This window comes from Lethenteron reissneri, chromosome 14 (genome assembly GCF_015708825.2).
Source record: "Lethenteron reissneri isolate LAM-NWPU_2019-01 chromosome 14, ASM1570882v1, whole genome shotgun sequence".
NCBI classification, from domain to species: domain Eukaryota; kingdom Metazoa; phylum Chordata; class Hyperoartia; order Petromyzontiformes; family Petromyzontidae; genus Lethenteron; species Lethenteron reissneri.
The window spans coordinates 2,215,004-2,236,792 of record NC_083792.1 but is presented as its reverse complement, the minus strand read 5'-3'; the positions used below and the strand labels follow the sequence as shown (position 1 = coordinate 2,236,792).

The 21,789-nt window shown below is 51.1% G+C and overlaps 1 protein-coding gene across 1 annotated transcript in view; it reads left to right on the top strand.

Annotated features, from left to right (window-relative positions):
* The first annotated feature begins 3,285 nt into the window (after positions 1-3,285).
* The window catches only part of LOC133342179 (poly(A)-specific ribonuclease PNLDC1-like), a 29,244-nt gene continuing 10,740 nt past the window's right edge, over positions 3,286-21,789 (top strand). The window contains exons 1-10 of the mRNA XM_061551143.1: positions 3,286-3,433; positions 6,921-6,972; positions 8,231-8,304; positions 8,900-8,936; positions 9,223-9,349; positions 10,323-10,411; positions 12,295-12,398; positions 13,378-13,454; positions 14,554-14,691; positions 21,252-21,321. Coding sequence (XP_061407127.1) covers positions 3,355-3,433; positions 6,921-6,972; positions 8,231-8,304; positions 8,900-8,936; positions 9,223-9,349; positions 10,323-10,411; positions 12,295-12,398; positions 13,378-13,454; positions 14,554-14,691; positions 21,252-21,321 — 847 coding nt within the window. The 5' untranslated portion in view covers positions 3,286-3,354. The remainder of the gene's footprint in view (positions 3,434-6,920; positions 6,973-8,230; positions 8,305-8,899; positions 8,937-9,222; positions 9,350-10,322; positions 10,412-12,294; positions 12,399-13,377; positions 13,455-14,553; positions 14,692-21,251; positions 21,322-21,789) is intronic.

The following is a 21,789-nucleotide window of genomic DNA, read 5'->3' as shown; positions in this document are numbered from 1 at the left end:
GTCATCATCTCGACTCGTAACGCCACCGCACGGCGGTCGCCCGCTCATGGAGAGAGAACGACTTGGAGGCGCGGAGAGGAACCAGAGACGAGCGGGGAAGGCAGAAGCTGCAGCCACGTGTTGAGGCGGCGCTACCAACAGTTGCCCAAGCTCTGCGGTCCTCTACTGTATATGAAGGCGTTATTTGGCCCAGTTAATACATTTATACGTGTGGGTCGAAATTGGAGCAAACTGAATGAAAGTCTGAATTTAATAATGACTTTAATCATGAATGGTTGTGGTGGTTCTGGTGGTAATTGTGGTTTTGGTGTTAATGTTAGTGGTGATGGTATTGGTGGTGTTGATGGTGGTGGTATTGGTGGTGTTGGTATTGATGGTGGTGATGGTATTGGTGGTGTTGGTATTGATGGTGGTGATGGTATTGGTGGTGGTGATGGTAGTGGTGGTGGTGGTGTTGGTGGTGGTGTTGGTAGTGGTGGTGGTAGTGGTGATGGTGTTGGTAGTGGTGGTGTTGGTAGTGGTGTTGGTATTGGTAGTGGTGGTATTGATGGTGGTGATGGTATTGGTGGTGATGGTGGTGTTAGTGGTGTTGGTAGTGGTGATGGTGGTGGTGGTATTGGTAGTGGTGTTGGTGGCTTCGGGAGACGGCGCAGTTGTAACACAACCCCCAGCAAGGCCCCCGGGTTCAACTCCCAACTCGGGCGCCTCTCTGCGTGGAGTTTGTTCCGCTCTGCGTGGGTTTCCTGTGGGTTCTCCACGTTCCTCTCTCAGCTAAATCTCAAAACACAGCGGAACTGGGTCAATATTTGCCAAACGACACCGCCAATGGTGAGAAATCGCCTGCAAGTCACTCGGGTTCAGACAACAGCAGCATCACCTCCTGGCAAACAAAACCTGGCAGGACCCTCTTGAACATTGAGTCCTGAGCGTCGGGAGAGGCTTTCCCGGGCGAACGAGCGGAATCTCGTGGTGGCTTTCGCGTGAAAAACCTGTTCCTGATCAAAACCGGTTAACCCACACGCGCAGGCAGGTGGGGTGTTATACAGGTATTGTTTTATTTTTAAATCCTTTATATTAAGTTCGCTTGCTTGCTTAGGACCGTGCAAATCTTTCGGTCGTTTTTTAACCCACTTCCCGTGATCCAATCGAGCTGACATTTTGCACACAGACTCGTTGTGCGTGACAATGCATTCTGGTGAAAAAAAAATTCCTAAATTTTACACTGTTTAGGGAATTGTTTTACATTTAATTACCAATTTAATGCTGCCAATCATCTGACCTATAGGTGGCAGCCATCTCAAGCCAGAGGACGAGAGGACTATAGCCGCCCCGATGCCACGCATATAAATTATTTATAGTGAAAAACTTTGTTTTTACGGGTTAATTTTTTATTAATTTTAGTTTCATTTTTTACCTACGTGACTTTACCGAAAGAACTAAGAGTAGGAAAAACAGTCCCACACTGCCTACCAGGGATTGTCTGTCGTGCATGGCCCCGCCGCACCAGAGCCCTCCCATTGGCTCGGGGGCGCCGATCAATGGGAGCGGTGGGTTGGTAGAGGGGGGGGGTTAGTGGTGGGGGGGGCACCGCCGCGACTCGGGCCAATGAGGAGACGAGGATGTTTCATTCACAAAATGGAACTAGGGGAGGGTGGCTCCATTCATAAAATGGAAGCCTTGAAAAGAAAAAGGCGGATCTTTTTGCCTCGTGTTTCTTTCAACATTCCCAGCCTTAAGGTGATTCAGTTGGGGGTGGGATAGGTGGGGCACGATACACTACACTTATACAGGTAGGGACAACAGCTTCCACACTGCCCACCAGGGATTATGTGTCTGTCGTGCACGAATGCGCTGTCCAACCAAGTTCCTAGCTGCCCACTCTGAAGGAACGTGTTGGCGATGATTCATTAGACTGCCGAGGTCGCCGATTTGACTCAAGAATGTCGGCGTGGCACTTGCAACAACGAATGGCGCAGGTTGTTGTTGGTGGTGGTGATTGTTGGTGTTGGTGGTGATGGGGTTAAAGTGCGTGGGGAGCGGTGGTGCAGCGGTTAGCGCGTTGCTGTGCTCCGAACCCGGCGACCCGAGTTCGAATCTCGCTCACGGCCACCAACAGCGAGCGACGATTGTCTGAAATCCGGTCCTGTGCCTCCCCTAGGTCGACTCGGCCTCAAACGAGTAACCTGGTGCGGTGCGTAGTAAACATCGCCACTGGGGGAGACAAAGGCGGCCGGGCGTGGTTTCTGGCCGCCCCCTTCGTAGGTGCTGCTGCTCGCTAACAGCACTTGCCCCAACAGTCTGTTCAGAAGCTACACGGGGGATCTTTGTCTTTAGGGGGTAACGCGTGGGTCGCTGCCACTTGTCGGTGTGGAAGAGGGGGGCCCCCTCCGTCTCGTGCAGGAGCCCCCCCCCCCCCACCGAGCGAGCAGTTTCAGGGGCTGCGCCTGCGGATCGTCGCGCACAGCCGAGCGGCGGAACCGGATACAACGAGAAGAAATATGAATAAATTAGAAAATATTAATAAATTAGAAAATATTAATAAATTAGAAGATATTCATACATTTGATATTAATAAATAAGATAATATTAATAAAGTAGAAAATATGAATACATTCGAATATTTTTTAAAGAAAATATTAATACATTATAAAATATGAATAAATTAGATATTAATACATTTTCACGACAGGATAAATTAGTTGATATGCATAAATTCGCAAAACTTAATAAATTAGATGAGATGATTCAATTAGAAAAACTGCATAAATCAGATATGAATAAATTACCAGATGCAAAAAAATTTCTATGCTGAATACATTTGGTAACTTGAATAAATTAGATATTTATATATGCTAAACTGAATAAATTAGATAATATGAATACAGTAGCAAAACTTAATTAATTAGATCAACTAAATTAGCAAAACAATAAGCCAAAATTAATTAACAAAATATGAATTACAAAATGTATTCTCAAAACTGATTAAACTAGCAAACACGAATTAATGAGCATTTCTGAACAAATTAACACTCCTTTAACGTACGGAACAAAATTAAACTTTATAAAGGCAATTGATAATATAACGCATTAACCACTCGTGAATATTAAATCGCAAAGGCGACAACGGGGCCCCACGTGGTCGCTGTGCGAAAAGCCACGTGGCGCTGATTGTTTAGGCCACGTGGCGCTGATTGTTTAGGCCACGTGGCTCTGATTGTTTAGGCCACGTGGCGCTGATTGTGGTGCCGGTTCGACTCGGGCTGAAGTTCCCGTGAGAAGATTTTCTCTCTGGTTTCCTCTCTCTCATCTCAAGTCTCCTGCCTCTCCCCCAGCCCCCCACGACAGCCAAGAAAGATGTGTGACATCAACATCGACAACTTCTTCCAGAAGCTTCCGGAGATGAGAGAGGCGATCTTCCAGGCTGACTTCATTGGTGAGTTTACTCATTCAACAAAAACAAGAGTGCTTCCAAAAATCATGTTAACGTTTAAGTGGGACTATCGTTTTTAATGGGGAGAAAGAACGGATTTACTGCACTGTGACACGTTAACAAATGTAACGTTAATAGCTTCACAAAAGTTCGCCGTCGTTGTCAACGCGGAATCTTCTCCACGTGGATCTGCAGAGGCCTGGAGGTGTGGGCCCGTCTCTCGTGGCGTTGTTGCAAATTCTCTGAAGTGTTACATTGTGTTTATTAATCACCCTGTTTACGATATACGTGGACCGCGGTGGAGAAGTTTGGGGGTGGTTAAGGAGTTGGTTTTTAAAAAAAAAACGCTAAATTATTATTTAAGGAGTTTCGATTTAAAGCTTTCGTGACTGCAGGGATTCATCTTCTCGGTTCTTTCGGTAAAGTCACGTAGAAGGGAAGTAATAAAAAAATAAAACATAATAAAATACAATTCTCACGACGTTTCGGCCACAATGCAAGCAGCCGTCCTCAGGTGAGGACGGCTGCTTGCTTGCGTGACTTTACCGAAAGAACCAAGAAGATTAAAGGAGTTGTTTGCCCGGGCGGGCAGCGGTGACTCATCTTAACCGCGAAATAATCGCGAATAATCGTGAGAAACGTGAGTTAATCGTGAGAAACGTCCACCGTGACAGTGACGAGGACGATGATGTAGTGTGGGAAGGGTTTTGTTGATGTTGCGGACCCTGTCCGCCTACAAACTCTGTCGCGGAGCTCTGTCGGAGTCGAGGTGGAGTCGGGACTTGTGTTTACATATAAAATATAACCCCCGACGGAGGTGGTGGTCATTTAGTGGCCACCCCCGTGTTGCGGTGAGTGGGAGGCAGGGGAGAAACAAAACAAGTGCTCCTGGGTAGGAAGTGTATTTCCCAATTGCTTATGCCTCCCAAAGTACATAAACAAAGGCTATTATTGCCCACAAACGTAGCTTTTTGTGACCAGGACAGTTATATTTTGAAATTGACCTATTTTTAATGAGAAAACTCGGTGTGCATTTGTGTCATTTCTTCACGTAAAGTCCTGGTCACAAAAGCAAAGTTTGTGGGCAATAATAGCCGTTTTATGTAATTTTGAAGCATAAGCAATTATAAAATAACACTTCGTACCCAGGAGCAAAAGTCGTGTTACATCGTGATAATATTCACACGGAGGCAGCGCTGCGTTCAACGCAATTGAATTCCCTGCCACGAGGCCCCCCCCCCCCAAATGCTGCCCCCCATTGGTGCCGTCTCACGACTACTTTGGCCTGCCCCTCTTATTTATGTGGCCACGAACAAGGGCCATTGCACGAAACGTCGCCCGTCACGTGACAGTTTTTTCTCTCCCTTCACTTTTCAGGCCGAAACTTTTTTTTGACACGGGGCGCGTTTTGAGATTTGCTTAAACGTAAACATGCAACTCTGAAGCGAGAGGGCACGAGTTGTGTGTCTGCGTGCGTTGGCACAGTAGGGGGCACAGGTGGTGCATCAGCCAGTCATCTCAGTCGACCCGTGGCACCTGCTGGGTCTGCCCCGTGACCTTCTGTCAGCGGGCGTTCGACACTTCACGTGGCCTCAAGGTGCACATGGCCTGGCACAAGCGTCGTGGTGACGTCACCGCTACTTAGTGGCGAATGGGGGTTGTTGTTGTTGGGCCAATAGTGGGGAGCGGTAGTGTAGTAGTTAGCGCTACGAACCTGGCGACCCGGGTTCGATTCCCGCTCACGGCCAACACCCAGTGACGATTATCTAAACCGGTCCTGGGCCTCCCCTAGGTCGACTCAGGCTCAAATGAGTACCTGGTGCGATGTGTAAACATCGCCACTGGGGAGACAAAGGCGGCCGGGCGTGGTGTTGGCCACCCCCTCGTGTGCCGTGCTGGCCTTCATAGGTGCTCGCTAACAGCACTTGTTAAAGCTACACGGGGGATCTTTGTTGTACCAATGCTGTCACGTGGCACTGTGTTACGCCTAGGGTGTGATTATTGGAATGGGTTCACCTGGATCCCCCGGGCGGGATGTGAGGGGAGGTGAAAGCATTGTCATCAAGACAATGTGGGGCTAACACAGTCAACGTGGAAACGAAATGTCGAGGCAACGTTGGGCCGACGTTGGGTCAACGTTGACATTTTTACTTGGATAAAGCGTCCGTCCCACTATTCGAAGGTGGTATAAGTTCAGGTTGACGAGACGGAATCGGGGTGATGGACGACCCAGCACTCAGTGATTGATTCTTTGGCCGTTGCCGATCATTGCTACAACTCTGTGGGCTCTCATGAAATTGTCTTTTCCGAGATCAAGGTGCTCTGCAAACCTCCTGGCTACCATCAAAGGTTTGTACACGAAGCCATACAAATATACAAACACAGACATAATTTCAACCGTGATGATGGGTACAAACTGAGTAATCATTGGAAAGATGTGATTAGCCATGCAAAAAAGATTTAACTACACATATTTGGACCTTCTTATTTGACAGACAACTATTCTTGAGTTACTGTACAGTTTACTGATAAGACAGCCGGTGTTGTTTTTACCATGTTTAGCTTATTTTTTCACACACTGGTTTCCTGCTATAAGTTTTACCCACCAAGCAACATAGCAGAAGGCTGTTTCTTCCTGACCTGCTTTTGTGCTTTTACCATCTACATGGCAGAGACTCGGTCTCATTAGCAGCAGCTTGCACTTTAACAACCCTGGCACCCCCCCCCCCCTCTCAGCCATTCTACATAACAAAGGCTCAATCCTTTGTTATGTAGACTAGCCGTGTCAAGCCGCACCTTACCATAATAATATAAAAAAGGGGGCCTGTCCTAGCCCATCCCCCCCCTCAACCAGTATATATACGGGGTAGTATCTCTTGGAATCTCTCATTTACTTGAAACAGCAAGCGTGCTGTGACGGTTCCACCTGAAGACGGAAGCTTGTGTTGCCTCCGAAACGTCGTGATTTTTATTTTATTTTACTTTCATTAATTTAAATGTTTTACCTACGTGACTTTACCAAAAAAACCTAAGAATATTGTGGTTCATTTGTGGCAAGCACTTTGTGTGTGGCGAGTGCGGCTTGACAATGTATTCGTTCAGCAATCGGAAGCCAACGCAGCTCGGCGAGCACTGGGCAGACGTGGTCGGATCTCGCAGTCCCCGTGACGATGCGTGTACACACTGTAGCTTGGTAATGTTCATGGCGGATGTCCCAGAGAGTAGCGAGTTGCAATAATCGAGCCTTTGTCGATACTACGCTACACGCCATCGTGTTGACTACGTCACAACTCAATAGTGGTCTCTATGGGTCTCTATAGGTCTCTATGTGTCTCTGTATCTCTGCTTCTACAAATATCTCTCAGGATCTTTATTTTTATCCGTGTCATCTCTCGGTGCCCAGCAGTGCTGACGATGGTGATGATGATGATGTTGCTTATGTGGCTCGCTATGTTAATAGGTGTGCATTAACTATGCTAAGTATCCACAGCTATCGACACGGAGCTGAGTGGGCTGGACGCGGGGCCCCTCTCGCGCTTCAGGTACCCACGATCCGCACAACGACCCTTGTTTCCACTGGCACTGCAGAAGCCGTGCTGTGCCGCCGACATCATGCACAGAACGAGTCGAGACGCGAGCACGCACGTAGATGAACTCTGCCACGGCCATCATGAACCTCCCCCTGAGAGGGAGAGTACCGTTGCTCAAACCCAGGATCTCGGTGTCTCCGACGTGACCAGTATGAACACCCTGAGACAGAGCGAGAGACCCAGGATCTTAGCAGTGCTGGCTGCCTCGTCTCCACCACAGCCATTATAAACCTGCTGAACCACACGGTGTAAATAATACCCATGCTAATTGGTTCTTTACCCTTCTATCTGGCAACAAAACTGACACCTTTTTGCAAGGAGTCATGTTTGCATAGACCGCAATACCTGCAGTCATAATACAAACAAAAGAACATAACTCTGATAATGTGCACTGTCCTTGAAGTTGATTGGTCCACACCCGAGACTGCTTTCCTTCGAGCCTAGTCTCATATGGGTTGGACCAGATGACGCCAAAAGGTTTGTATTATGACTGCAGGTATTGCGGTCTATGCAAACATGACTCCTTGCAAAAAGGTGTCAGTTTTGTTGCCAGATAGAAGGGTAAAGAACCAATTATCATATTTTTACTGGCAAATGAGGTCCCCATAGAATACCCATGCTGTTGTGTGTGTGTGTGCGCATTGTGAATTACTTTGTGGATTATGCCGATGGTTAGTTTGTGTTAAATTGACCATAGACCACAACAGCTGCGCCACTGCTCTCCCCATATACAAAGATGGAGATTCCCCGTATAGCCTTAACAGACCGTAGGGACAAGTGCTGTTGATGAGCACCGATGAAGTCCGGCACACATGGGGGGGGGGTGGGTGGGTGGCCAGCACCACCCCAGCCACCTTTGTCCCCTTAGTCGTGATGTTTACACATCGCACAAAGTAGGCCACACGAAAGGCCACCAGAGCCCGCCAGTGGCCCACAGGCCTTGCAATGCAGAACACTGTGGTGGCAGGAGATCCGCAGGACCGGTTGAGATAATCGTCACTGGTGTTAGCCGTGAGCGGGAATCGAACTCGGGGTCGCCGGGTTCGTGGCGCCCCACTACTACTCCCCATTGCGAAGACAAAGACACGGCGCACTCACGGTGGCCGTGCTGTTACTGCTGTTGCTGCTGCCGTTGCTGCTGCTGTTGCTGATGTTTCTGCTGCTGTTGCTGCTGTTGCTGCTGCTGTGTGTGGCCGTGTGTGCGATGAAGTCTGTTCGACTCCCCACGAGACCACTACGCCCGGAGGAGGGAGAGCGCCCAAGTCTACTCCATCGTGCAGCTTGGTGAGCCCCCTACGGTGGCCTCCTCCTCCCACTACCCCCCCTCCCTGCCCTCCCCCCTGGCCACCCAGTGGTGGCGCTATTGTGCACCGCCTTTGTTTCGGAAGTTCACGGTTCGATTTACAGCGGCAGACCACCATGGTTAATACCGTGGTGTTTTGTGCGTGGGTGAGTGGGTGATCGTCATCATCATTATCTCTTTACCACCATAATCATAATCATCATCTCTATCACCACCATAATCATTATCGTCATCAGCAGTAGAATCTACATCCCTTCATGGTCACACCTCGCAGTGGCGAGATGTTAACTACCCCGCCTGGCATGCAGGAGGTTACGGATTTGATTCCCACCCTGAGTATTTGGCTGCTATACGTTTCCACGCGATAAGCCACTTTGTTGAGCTATCATTTGTGATTGCCAGGTTGCTTCTGAAATAGAGCTACATCGCTCAGTGGGCCTTGCCTGTTAAAATTACATTGTTTAGTAGATTGAGCACCACGTGTGCAGGCAGTAGTGATGGTTGATTGGATAGACTGGCCTTGTCATGAGAATGTGGAGTTGGTAATGTGTGTTTGCGTTGTGCTCTTCTTTGCAGGATTGTCGGCCTTCAAACAGGACAATGAGGTGGAAGGGCAGGTGGGTGTCGCATCATCATCACCATCACTTTCAAAATCGCCACTATCACCACTATCACCACTATCATCGTCATTACCACTCTCATAATCACTGTCATCACAATAATCGTCACCACCATCAACATCACGATCAGCATCACTATCAACATGATCATCACCACCATCAGTTACAAACTGCATGTTGTTGATGCTTCTTCTGATGTATGCGATGTTTATCTTGATAGTGTTGCTGCTGTTGCTGCTATTGCTACCGTTTCGACTGTTACTGCTACTGCTGCTGCTACAGGTTCAGTGTGCGCACGTACAATGTGTACCTGTGCCCTGCTGCGGTTCTGGGCTCCGGTTCGAGCATCACCTGGGAACTCCCGGCGATCATCTTCCTGCGCAGACACGGCTTGGATATCGCCCAGGTACACTCGCCACAACCACCACAACCACCACAACCACCACAACCACCACTCCACTAGCCACAACCACCACAACCACCACTCGCTGTACACTAGCCACAACCACCACTCACTCTACACCCACCACCACCACTCACTCTACACCAACCACCACTACTCTCCACCACCACAACCACTCTACACCACCACAACCACCATTCACTCTACACCAACCACCACCACTCTACACCAACCACAACCACCACCACCACTCAACACCAACCACAACCACCACCACTCTACACCAACCACCACCACTCTACACCACCACAACCACCACCACTCTACACCAACCACATCCACCACCACTCTACACCAACCACATCCACCACCACTCTACACCAACCACCACCACTCTACACCAACCACCACCACTCTACACCACCACAACCACCACCACTCTACACCAACCACATCCACCACCACTCTACACCAACCACCACTCTACACCAACCACCACCACTCTACACCAACCACAACCACCACTCTACACCACCACAACCACCACCACTACACCAATCACAACCACCACCACTCTACACCAACCACCACCACCACTCTACACCAACCACCACTACCACTCTACACCAACCACCACAACCACCACCACTACACCAACCACAACCACCGCTCACTCTACACCAGCCACAACCACCACCACTCTACACCAGCCACAACCACCACCACTCTACACCAACAACAACCACCACTCGCTCACTATACGTATATATGGTGAGCGAGTGATGAGCGTGTGTGATGAGCGTGTGTGATGAGAGTATATGATGAGAGTGTGTGGTGAGAATGAGTGATGAGAGTGAGTGTGTGGTGAGAGGGTGTGATGAGAGTATATGGTGAGTGTGTGTGATGAGTGTGAGTGGTGAGCATGTGTGGTGTGCGTGTGTGGTGAGAGTATATTATGAGTGTGTGTGGTGAGCAGGTGGTGAGGGAGGGAGTCCCGTATCTCAACTGGGAGCAGGAGAAGTCCCTGGCTCGGGAAGTGGAGTCCAACCCCACGGCACTGCTCTCGTGAGTGTGGAGACCACAACATCACCACCATCATCACCATCAACACCATCACCACCATCATCACTATCATCACCATCATGATCACCACCTTCATAATCATCAACATCACGATCATTAACATCACCACCATCATCATCAACACCATTATCACCACCATTATCACCATCATCACCACTGTCATCACCACCATCATCATTACTACAGCGCTTCTCTCGCGACCCCACTGTTGGGGAAAGTGCTGCTAGCGAGCAGCACCTATGACGGCCGGCACGGCACACGAGGGGGTGGGTGGCCAACACCACGCCCGGCCGCCTTTGTCTCCCCAGTAGTGATGTTTACACATCGTACCAGGTACTCATTTGATGCTGAGCCGACCTAGGGGAGGCCCAGGACCTGTTCAGATAATTGTCACGGGTGTTGGGAATCGAACTTGGGTCACCAGGTCCGTAGCGCAGCAAGCTAACCGCTACACTACCACTCCCCACCAACATTACCACCACTATCAACACCATCACCAACATTACCACCACTATCAACACCATCACCAACATTACCACCACTATCAACACCATCACCACCATTACCACCACTATCAACACCATCACCACCATTACCACCACTATCAACACCATCACCAACATTACCACCACTATCAACACCATCACCAACATTACCACCACTATCAACACCATCACCAACATTACCACCACTATCAACACCATCACCAACATTACCACCACTATCAACACCATCACCAACATTACCACCACTATCAACACCATCACCAACATTACCACCACTATCAACACCATCACCAACATTACCACCACTATCAACACCATCACCAACATTACCACCACTATCAACACCATCACCAACATTACCACCACTATCAACACCTCACCACAGTACCACCACTATCACACCATCACCACATTACCACCACTATCAACACCATCACCAACATTACCACCACTATCAACACCATCACCAACATTACCACCACTATCAACACCATCACCAACATTACCACCACTATCAACACCATCACCAACATTACCACCACTATCAACACCATCACCACCATTACCACCACTATCAACACCATCACCACCATTACCACCACTATCAACACCATCACCACCATTACCACCACTATCAACACCATCACCAACATTACCACCACTATCAACACCATCACCACCATTACCACCACTATCAACACCATCACCACTATCAACACCACCATCATCATTACCGCAGTGCTCCTCTCGTGAGCATGGCGGCCACATTACCGCCGCCACTCTCGTCGCCATCATCACTCTCACCGGCAATGCCATCAGTATGAACACCAGCACCATCATCAGCACCGTCATCAACATCATCATCACCAGCACCGTCATCAACATCATCATCACCAGCACCATCATCAGCACCGTCATCAACATCATCATCACCAGCACCATCACCAGCACCATCATCAACATCATCATCACCAGCACCATCATCATCACCGTCATCAACATCGTCATCAACATCATCATCGTCAGCACCGTCATCAACATCACCAGCACCATCATCAGCACCGTCATCAACATCGTCATCACCAGCACCATCACCAGCACCATCATCAACATCATCATCACCAGCACCATCATCATCACCGTCATCAACATCATCATCGTCAGCACCGTCATCAACATCACCATCACCAACACCAGCACCATCAACATCATCACCAGCACCGTCATCAACATCACCAGCACCATCGTCAGCACCGTCATCAGCATCACCAGCACCATCATCTTCACAAAGGATATGAATGTTGATGATGCGACGTTGGTGATGACAATGATGATGTAGATGGTGATGTTGTGACGCAGGCTGGAGTGGGGCGAGCCGGTGTGGGATGCCGTCACCTCTTGGCTGTCAGAAGCCAAACCCGGAGACTCCACTGTGCTCACCGAGACCGGGCTCCTGACACCCGGTACTAACGCCCACCCCCCCACTAACACCCACCCCACTAACGCCCAACCACTAATGCCTGGTACACGTGTAGTGGGTTCACAAGCGACAGAGACGGTGCAGTCGAGGCAGCACTATTTATTATAACGCAACAGGCGAACACTGAGAAGGGGTAACGGCCCCTTCACCCGTACTAGACTGGTATACACCCCTAGGCTCTCTGCCTAGCTATCTATGCTCCCAGGTCCTCCGCTAAAGGCGCTAGGGGAGGCTACCTGACCTGGCCCAGCCAAGGCGCAGGTCACGACACCCAGCCAGACAGACCCGGCCCTGAGAAGGACGTCGGCTCTGAGGCTCTGGGGCCGCGCCGCCGGCTTGCCCTGCCCGGCCCTGAGAAGGCCAGCGGGTCAGAGGAGTTCTTCCAGGGTCTATCTGCCGGCCTTCAGTCTTCACTGGCTCTTCGCTCTTCGGCTCCCCAATACTGCCTCGAGCTCTCTGGCTCTCCGCCTTGTATACGAATTGGCCTCCCGAGGGGCGGGGTTCTGAGGGATCGAAGCACACCCCGCAGCCCCCACCCGTTGGGAGGGGCGCGAGGGATCCAAAACCCACAGCCCCCCAGGGTGGTAGCTATAACCCACGTGGTTGTCCCGTAGCATCCAAACGGCTGTAACCGATGTGTGTTTCTACCATAACACCACTACACTAGCGCCCACACACACCAACGCCCACACACACCAACACCCAGAGCTAACTCGACTACTAATTTTCTCTCACTGAGTTCTAACACCTGTGTTCTCACTCTAACTTCTGTAACGCTATGGTACATGCTGATGATGATGTTGATTTTGATGTTGATTGTGATATTAATGTTAACGGCTATAATAATGTTGATGGTGATGTTTATATTGATGGTGGTAATGTTGGCGATGATGTTTATGACGGTGGCGATGTTGACAACGATGTTGGCGATGTTGGCGACGATGTTGACGGTGACGTTGCAGGCCCCTCTACTCGCCTCCTGCACTGGGTTCTCCGTTCCACGTTCCCCTCCATCTGGACCTCGGAGAAAGATGGCCAGGTGACCCCTGACCCTCCCCCTGACCCCATCCCCCACTGACCTCCCACTGACCTCTCCCCACTGGCCCCTCCCCCCTGAACCCCCCCTACCCCCACTGGCCCCTCCCCTCCCCCCACACTACCGTCTCCCACCATGACTCTGATACAGCCAGAGGGGACACGGCCATAAAACCAAACAATTTATTTTACTTTACCAGGTAAGGGCCCACTGAGCTACGTAGCTCTTTATCAGAAGGGACCTGGCCATCACCAATGATAGCGCAACAAAGTGGCTTGTCATCACGTGGACATCTATAGCAGCAGTCACATACTCTAAAACGCTGGACCCGGAGAACAATCTATGCGACCACGGGGAGAGAGAGAGAACACGCAAACTCAAAATACACAGCAGGCATCAGGGTCAGAATCGAACGACCTCCTGCACACCAGGCGAGGTAGTTAACATTCCCTAGCCACCATGATGATCATGGGAGAGAGACGCAATCGGGATCAAACCCACGACCTCCTGCATACCAGGCGAGGGAGTTAACATCTCCTAGCCACCATCGCGCCCCATTATGCGACTGCACGCCGCCCCGTGTCGGGTGGCTTTAAGCAGGCGGTGGCGAAACGGCCCCAGCGGTTCGACCCTGGCGGGCCGCCCTGCTTAATGCTGCAGTGGTGTGCGCATTAAACCACGTTGATCGCACTCCCACCCCATGCCGCCGCCCACTTCGCTAGGAAGTGGACGTCGTCCGCAAGGGGACTAATGTCATCGTGTACCAGCGTCACAAAAAACTAAAAATAAATAAATGTTTGTATTTAGTAGTTTGTTTTCGTTCGTCCAGCACCTCCGATTCGTGTGGTTGGCTACGTACGGTGCGGAATAAGTTCTACATCCAACTTTGTACAAATTTGAAGAGTGACTGCACAAATAAAAAATTACTCGTTTGGGATCACACACATCAACAGCATCACCCTCCCCCAAGTGCAAACAAAACCTGGCAGGACTCTGCTGAACACGGAGTCTTGAGACTCGGTGAGGGTCTGCTGGATGAATGAGCGGAATCGTTACCATAACTAATGTGACACGCACTCAAACCTCCCTCTCTCCCTCTCAGCTGCTGCTCATGAGGGTCACTCCGTCGGGCCGGGAGCAGCAGGAAGCTTCCACGCCCGGTGACCTTTGCCCCCTCGGCCTGATGCGAAGCATGCTGGGAGTCACCTCTGTGATTCGCTACCTGGTGGAGGCACAGAAGGTTCGGAGAGGGGCGGGGGGGGGGGCACCCTGGGTCTGGGTCTGGGTCTCTGTCTCTCTCGAAGGGGTTCCTGATGGGCGTGTTACAGATATTGAGCCAGAACCATTGAGATCCTGGATTCAAGCCCAGGGTCTGGGTCTCACAGGTTCATGATGGCCTTGTTGGTACAACCAAACTTGACCCAGTTCGATTCCCGCTCACGGCCAACATAGCCAACGGCGAATATCTGAAGCGGGTGCTGGGCATCACCACTTGGTCCACTCAACTTTGTCTGAGCATTGGGTGTGGTGTGTCGGTCAGAATCAGAATCTTTATTTGTCCTGGAGAAACGCGAAGCGCTTATGAAGCTATTTTTCACAGACGTCCAGTAGGGGTGGATCAGAAAATCACATCGGCAAACAATACAACAAAGCGATTGGAGTGCAAAGTGCAGGAAAGGTGTATAGAACATCAGCACAAGGGAGGCAAAGGTGGCCGGGCGGGTGTGGTGTTGATACACCACCCCCCTCATAGGTGCTATGCCGACCTTCACAGCTGTTACTTGCTCACATGCCTAGGAATAATAATGAATAATTCTAGATTTGAAGCTTTCGTGACTGCAAGGATTCATACTCTTAGTTCTTTCGGTAAAGTCACGTAGGTAAAAAATGAAATTAATAAAAATAAAACAATAAAAATCACGACGTTTCGGAGGCAACACAAGTCTCCGTCATCAGGTGGGACCGTCACAGCCAGATTTGCTGCATCAAGTGAGGCAAGGATTCAAGATGTAATCCCTTAAATGCAAGTTGAGGGGGGGGAGCTCATCAGAATATGGTAGCCAATGAATGGAACGTATCGGGAGGGAGGGGGGCGGGGCTAAAAGAAGGCACGACGTGGTGCACGAGAGTCGGCGACGTGGACGTGGTTGTGCGCAAGCAACTACTGCTGCACACGCCAACGTATTGGACGGAGAGGGGGAGGGGAGGCCAAAAGAGAGTGTGGGGTGCAAGTGTACGTGGACATGTGTATGTACAAGCACCTGTTGATACACATGATAGAAAAGAACGAAAATGCCCATGTTTATACCAGTGCTGGCTGAACAATAAATGGAGTACTGTTAAACACTGGGGATGTTAACACTCGGTAAAGTAAAGTAAAATAGTGCCTGTCAGATAAGATGGTCCAAAAATGTGTAATTAAGTCTTTTTTGCATGGTTGATAACATCTTTCCAGTTGAAGTATGGGAATTGACGGCAGGAACTTCTTGACGGGAACACACTTTTTATTAAATCTTTACGTGTCAAAATACAACGTGTAGTCTCCTTTCTTCCGACTTCACACTCCACTACTCTCGTGTAAACTCTAGGCCTCTGGCTACACACGATACCCTTCACTCGTGTAGACCCTATGTCCCTGGCTACACAATACACTCGACTCGTGTAGACCCTATGTCCCTGGCTACACAATACACTCGACTCGGCTCGTGTAGACCTTATGCCTATGGCTACACACACTACACTCGCCTCTGGGTTACACAGAGTCCCGGTCCCGTTAGGACAGCGGGACTAGGTACCGCAGGGCCCTAGGTCTTCATCCCCGTCTTCATTCTTCGCTGGTTACACACTGCCCTCACGCCTGTGTGCATCCCCTTTTATAGCCCCTGCTCACGAGAGGCGGAGCTGATGCGTACTTCAACGTGAGCATCGCTCCTTAATGAACCAATCACGACGCACTCTCTCTACGATCCGTTTTCCCCAGCGCGTGTTAACACTCCTCCACCAATCACACCGCGCTGCCACCCGATCACTCCCTCTCAGCACGTCACCGGCCCACAGCCAATCAGTACCCCGTAACCCACGACCCCGCGCTGACCCCTGATCCTCCACCGTCAGCGCGCGTCACCACCTACACAGCCAATCATCACGCGCTGGCATACGATCTCTAATCCCAGCGCGTATCACCTCTACATCACCCCCTCCCACATAGCTTGCAGCCGGCCCGGCTGTTAACCAACAACACAACCTAACGTCAATGCAGTAACAAAGAAACTCCACCTCTCAGTGTGCCCCGTAACGCAACAACAACAACACTTAAATATGAAGCAATATACAGCCCGACGAACAACACAATAAAAGCGAACACCGGAAAACGAACACAATAAAAGCGAACACCGGAAAACGAACGCGCCAAGTGTCTCTGTGACTAAACGCAGTGCCGAGGCGCTCCGGCTGCCTCGACTCCTCACGTGGCAGGTCACACAAAGTAGCGCGACCTAGCGCGAGTCCGTCTGGCCGGTCCGTCGTATGGGACGGGACGTTGGCGACCGTCCGGTGGCTCCGGCCGCTCAAGATCCGGCCGCCGGTGGTCGGCAGCTGTCAGTTCCGAGACACCGGGGTTTGCAGGGACGACTTGGGGCCTAGGTCGTCGTCCAGCCGAGGTCCCATGGCGCGCTGACGTGGGGCGCGGCAACCGGAGGCCACGTGGCCCCGGAGGCCGCAGTTATAGCAGGCGATGACAGTCGTCGGAGATCTCGGTTGCTCCAGCTTGCGGGCCGCTCGCAGAGGCGAATGACCCCCCGATCTCCAGTCCCCCGGTCGTCCTGCGATGAACGCCTCCTCTCGTGGGCTGACGACTTGGGGCACGGTGACAACTGGGCCCGGAGTTGAGGCCACGGCAGCGTTGCAGACGACTCCCTGTTTACGTTGAAGGACCTCGTGCGCTTGTATGCTTGTGGCGACCCGTAAGGATGAAATATCGGTCTCATCGGCCGTGTTGATGGGGACCCCCAGGTCCTGCGCCAACTTGAGCAGCTGCTCCAAAACCATGGCATCTTGGCCCTCCTCGTCCATACGAGGGAACGCGGCGTCGGCGAGAGCAAGCAACGCCGTGCGGTAGGCGAGCACGGTCTCCGTGTCCGCCTTCCGTCTTGCATAAAAATGATGGCGGCACGCCGAGGGAGGACCATAGACCTTGGCCATGAGAGCCAGCGCATCCTTGAGCGTGGAGCGGTCCGACCTGCGTGCGGACGTGAAGGCCGCGAGCGCGTTGTCATCCAGCATGGCAGGCAGTGCCCGCAGTGCCGTAGTGTCGGACCAGGCGGACATCTCCTGATGCGCCAAAAATCTGCGCTGAAATTGGCTCCAATCCCCGCCTTCCGCCTTGAAGGCTGACAACGTGGGAAGGCGCTGCTGAAAGATGAAGTCGTCCTCCTCCTCGTGCTTCCTCTCTGCCGCCCCGTCGGTGTGTAAGATGGCGGCCCCCTCGGCGGGTGTGTGATGGCGGTCCGCCGCGCGCGTTGGTGACGTCAGCGGGCGCGCATGGAGAACCGCTGCCACGTGGTGATGGCCGTTCCCGCCAAAAGTCGGTGCAGATGAAATGGCGGCCATCGCCAAATCGTTTTGGCGGGAATCTGCAGGGCGACCCTGCAGAACGTCGGCCGCCGTTCCCGCTCCTCCCGACGAGCTGATCTCCGCCAGGATGGACGCGGCGGCGAGCAGCAGCTCCGCCAGACGGGAGTGCGCTTCGCGAAGCACGGCGTCAGTCCCCCGTCTCTCGTCCGGCGCCGTCGGCGGATCCTGCCCCGTGGGCAACTCCTCTTCCTCACCCCCCGATGCCAGCTGGCCCGCGTCGTCGAGGTTGTCCCCGTGGTCAATCCCGTGGGTCCGACGGTTCCTCCTTGTATCCATGCTTGGAAGACCGTTTCACTTCTGACGCCAGTTGAAGTATGGGAATTGACGGCAGGAACTTCTTGACGGGAACACACTTTTTATTAAATCTTTACGTGTCAAAATACAACGTGTAGTCTCCTTTCTTCCGACTTCACACTCCACTACTCTCGTGTAAACTCTAGGCCTCTGGCTACACACGATACCCTTCACTCGTGTAGACCCTATGTCCCTGGCTACACAATACACTCGACTCGTGTAGACCCTATGTCCCTGGCTACACAATACACTCGACTCGGCTCGTGTAGACCTTATGCCTATGGCTACACACACTACACTCGCCTCTGGGTTACACAGAGTCCCGGTCCCGTTAGGACAGCGGGACTAGGTACCGCAGGGCCCTAGGTCTTCATCCCCGTCTTCATTCTTCGCTGGTTACACACTGCCCTCACGCCTGTGTGCATCCCCTTTTATAGCCCCTGCTCACGAGAGGCGGAGCTGATGCGTACTTCAACGTGAGCATCGCTCCTTAATGAACCAATCACGACGCACTCTCTCTACGATCCGTTTTCCCCAGCGCGTGTTAACATTCCTCCACCAATCACACCGCGCTGCCACCCGATCACTCCCTCTCAGCACGTCACCGGCCCACAGCCAATCAGTACCCCGTAACCCACGACCCCGCGCTGACCCCTGATCCTCCACCGTCAGCGCGCGTCACCACCTACACAGCCAATCATCACGCGCTGGCATACGATCTCTAATCCCAGCGCGTATCACCTCTACACAATGATTACTAAGTTTGTACCCATCATCACGGTTGAAATTATGTCTGTGTTTGTATATCTGAATGGCCTCGTGTACAAACCTTTGATGGTAGCCAGAGGGTTTGCAGAGCACCTTAGTATCGGATAAAACAATCTCATAAGAGCCCACCGCGTTGTAGCAATGATCGGCAACGGCGGAAGACTCAATTTTGCCGTGTTTCAAATCTGCTCGCGGACACGATCAGAGACATGACGTTTCGTTTCCCCAATGTAACAGTCACCACAGCTGCAACTCAGTTTATAGACTCCCCGTTACCATACATAGCAGGCGTGACCAAAAAGATTTCCAAAATTCTAAAGAAACACAAGATCCAAGTCCCATTCAGTACAGTACATAAAATCCGTGATCTAATTCCATCTGTGAAGGATGTCATCCCTGACTTGCAACACCCTGGAGTCTATAAACTGAGTTGCAGCTGTGGTGACTGTTACATTGGGGAAACGAAACCTCATGTCTCTGATCGTGTCCGCGAGCACAAGTCAGATTTGAAACACGGCAAAATTGAGTCTTCCGCCGTTGCCGATCATTGCTACAACGCGGTGGGCTCTCATGAGATTGTTTTCTCCGAGACCAAGGTGCTCTGCAAACCCTCTGGCTACCATCAAAGGTTTGTACACGAAGCCATTCAGATATACAAACACAGACATAATTTCAACCGTGATGATGGGTACAAACTTAGTAATCATTGGAAAGATGTTATCAACCATGCAAAAAAGACTTAATTACACATTTTTGGACCATATTATCTGACAGGCACTATTTTACTTTACTTTACCGAGTGTTAACATCTGCGAGTGTTAACATCCCCAGTGTTTAACAGTACTCTCTTTATTGTTCAGCCAGCACTGGTATAAACATGGGCATTTACGTTCTTTTCTATCATGTGTATCAACAGGTGCTTGTACATACACATGTCCACGTACACTTGCACCGACACTCTCTTTTGGCCTCCCCTCCCCCTCTCCGTCCAATACGTTGGCGTGTGCAACAATAGTTGCTTGCGCATAACCACGTCCACGTCGCCGACTCTCGTGTACCACTTCGTGCATTCTTTTGGCCCCGCCCCCCTCCCCCTCCCGATACGTTCCATTCATTGGCTACCACATTCTGATAAGCTCCCCCCCCCCTCTCCTCCCCCCCTCAACTTGCATTTAAGGGATTACATCTTGAATCCTTGCCTCACTTGATGCAGCAAATCTGGCTGTGACGGTCCCACCTGATGACGGAGACTTGTGTTGCCTCCGAAACGTCGTGATTTTTATTGTTTTATTTTTATTAATTTCATTTTTTACCTACGTGACTTTACCGAAAGAACTAGGAGTATAATAATTAATAGTTTAGAATAATAGTTATAATTTATCCAGAGAGCCACACTGAGTGCGAGTCATACGACTATTTTTTTCAGGAGGTTCCTAGCGGCCACTTTATGTTATTAGTTGCAAGATCCTTTTCAGCCAATTAATGATGAGTCGCGTTGATTATGCACGTTGGGAGGAAACCCACTCCTTGCGCGAGAGAGCAACACTCAATACCCGTGCAGACGGACACACAGATGGAGGTTAGTCCACTCGCTTGTGCCGCTTCTCCTGGCAAGCCGGGGTATGGCGGCTCCTGGACACCCACGGGGAAGGCCGCTTCACAACGTCTGTGTGATCCACCAACCCTAGCACTTGCCCCGACTGCCCTATGTGCGCTACATGGGAGGGGACCTTTGTCTGTATATGTGTGTATTTGCGTGTGTGTGTGCGTGTGTGTGTGCGTGTGTGGGGAGCGGTAGTGTAGTGGTGAGCGCGCTGCGCTACAAACCTGGAGACCCGAGTTCGATTCCTGCTCACGGCCAACACCAATGGCGATTATTTGAACCGGTCCTGGGCCTCCCCTAGGTCGACTCAGGCTCATGAGTACCTGGTGCAGCGTGTAAACATTGCCACTGGGGAGACAAAGGCGGTCGGGCGTGTTGCTGACCACCCACCCCCTCGTGTACTGTGCCGGCCTTCAAAGGTGTTCGCGAACAGCACTTTCCCCAACATTCTGTGAAGGCTGCACGGGGGATCTTTGTCTGTGTGTGTGTGTGTGGGTGTGCAGCCTCTGGTTGGTCACAGCATGTACCTGGATCTCCTTCACGTCTTCCAGAGCTTCATTGCCCCATTGCCAGGTATCCAACCCCACTGCTTTGCAAGCCTTGGTTCGATCCCTGGGTCTGGGTGTCCATTCCATCACAGGGGGTTCATCATGGCCATGTCAGAGATACTGAGAGCCCCTGGGTTCAATCCCTGGGTCTGGGGGTCTATCTCCTCAATATCCCAGGGGTTAAATCTTGACTTAAAGCGTTCGTGAATGCAGGAATTTATATTCTTTGGGTCTTTTGGTAAAGTCACGTAGACAGGTTCAAAGAAAATAACAAAAACTATGGTCATCAGGAAAAGGGGGTTAGCTTCTAAAGGCAAACTGTTTATAAAGGTTTGAAATGGGCGTAGCCCAAATGTCAGCAGCATGGGCGGGGCAGCTAATGTTAATGTGGGCAGCGACCGCGACGGTGGTGGGTTTTCCATCAAATAAAGGGCTGCCAGGTAAACATTAGCATGTTAATGGGAGATCGCAGAGACAACTTCTCGTTCGGCGC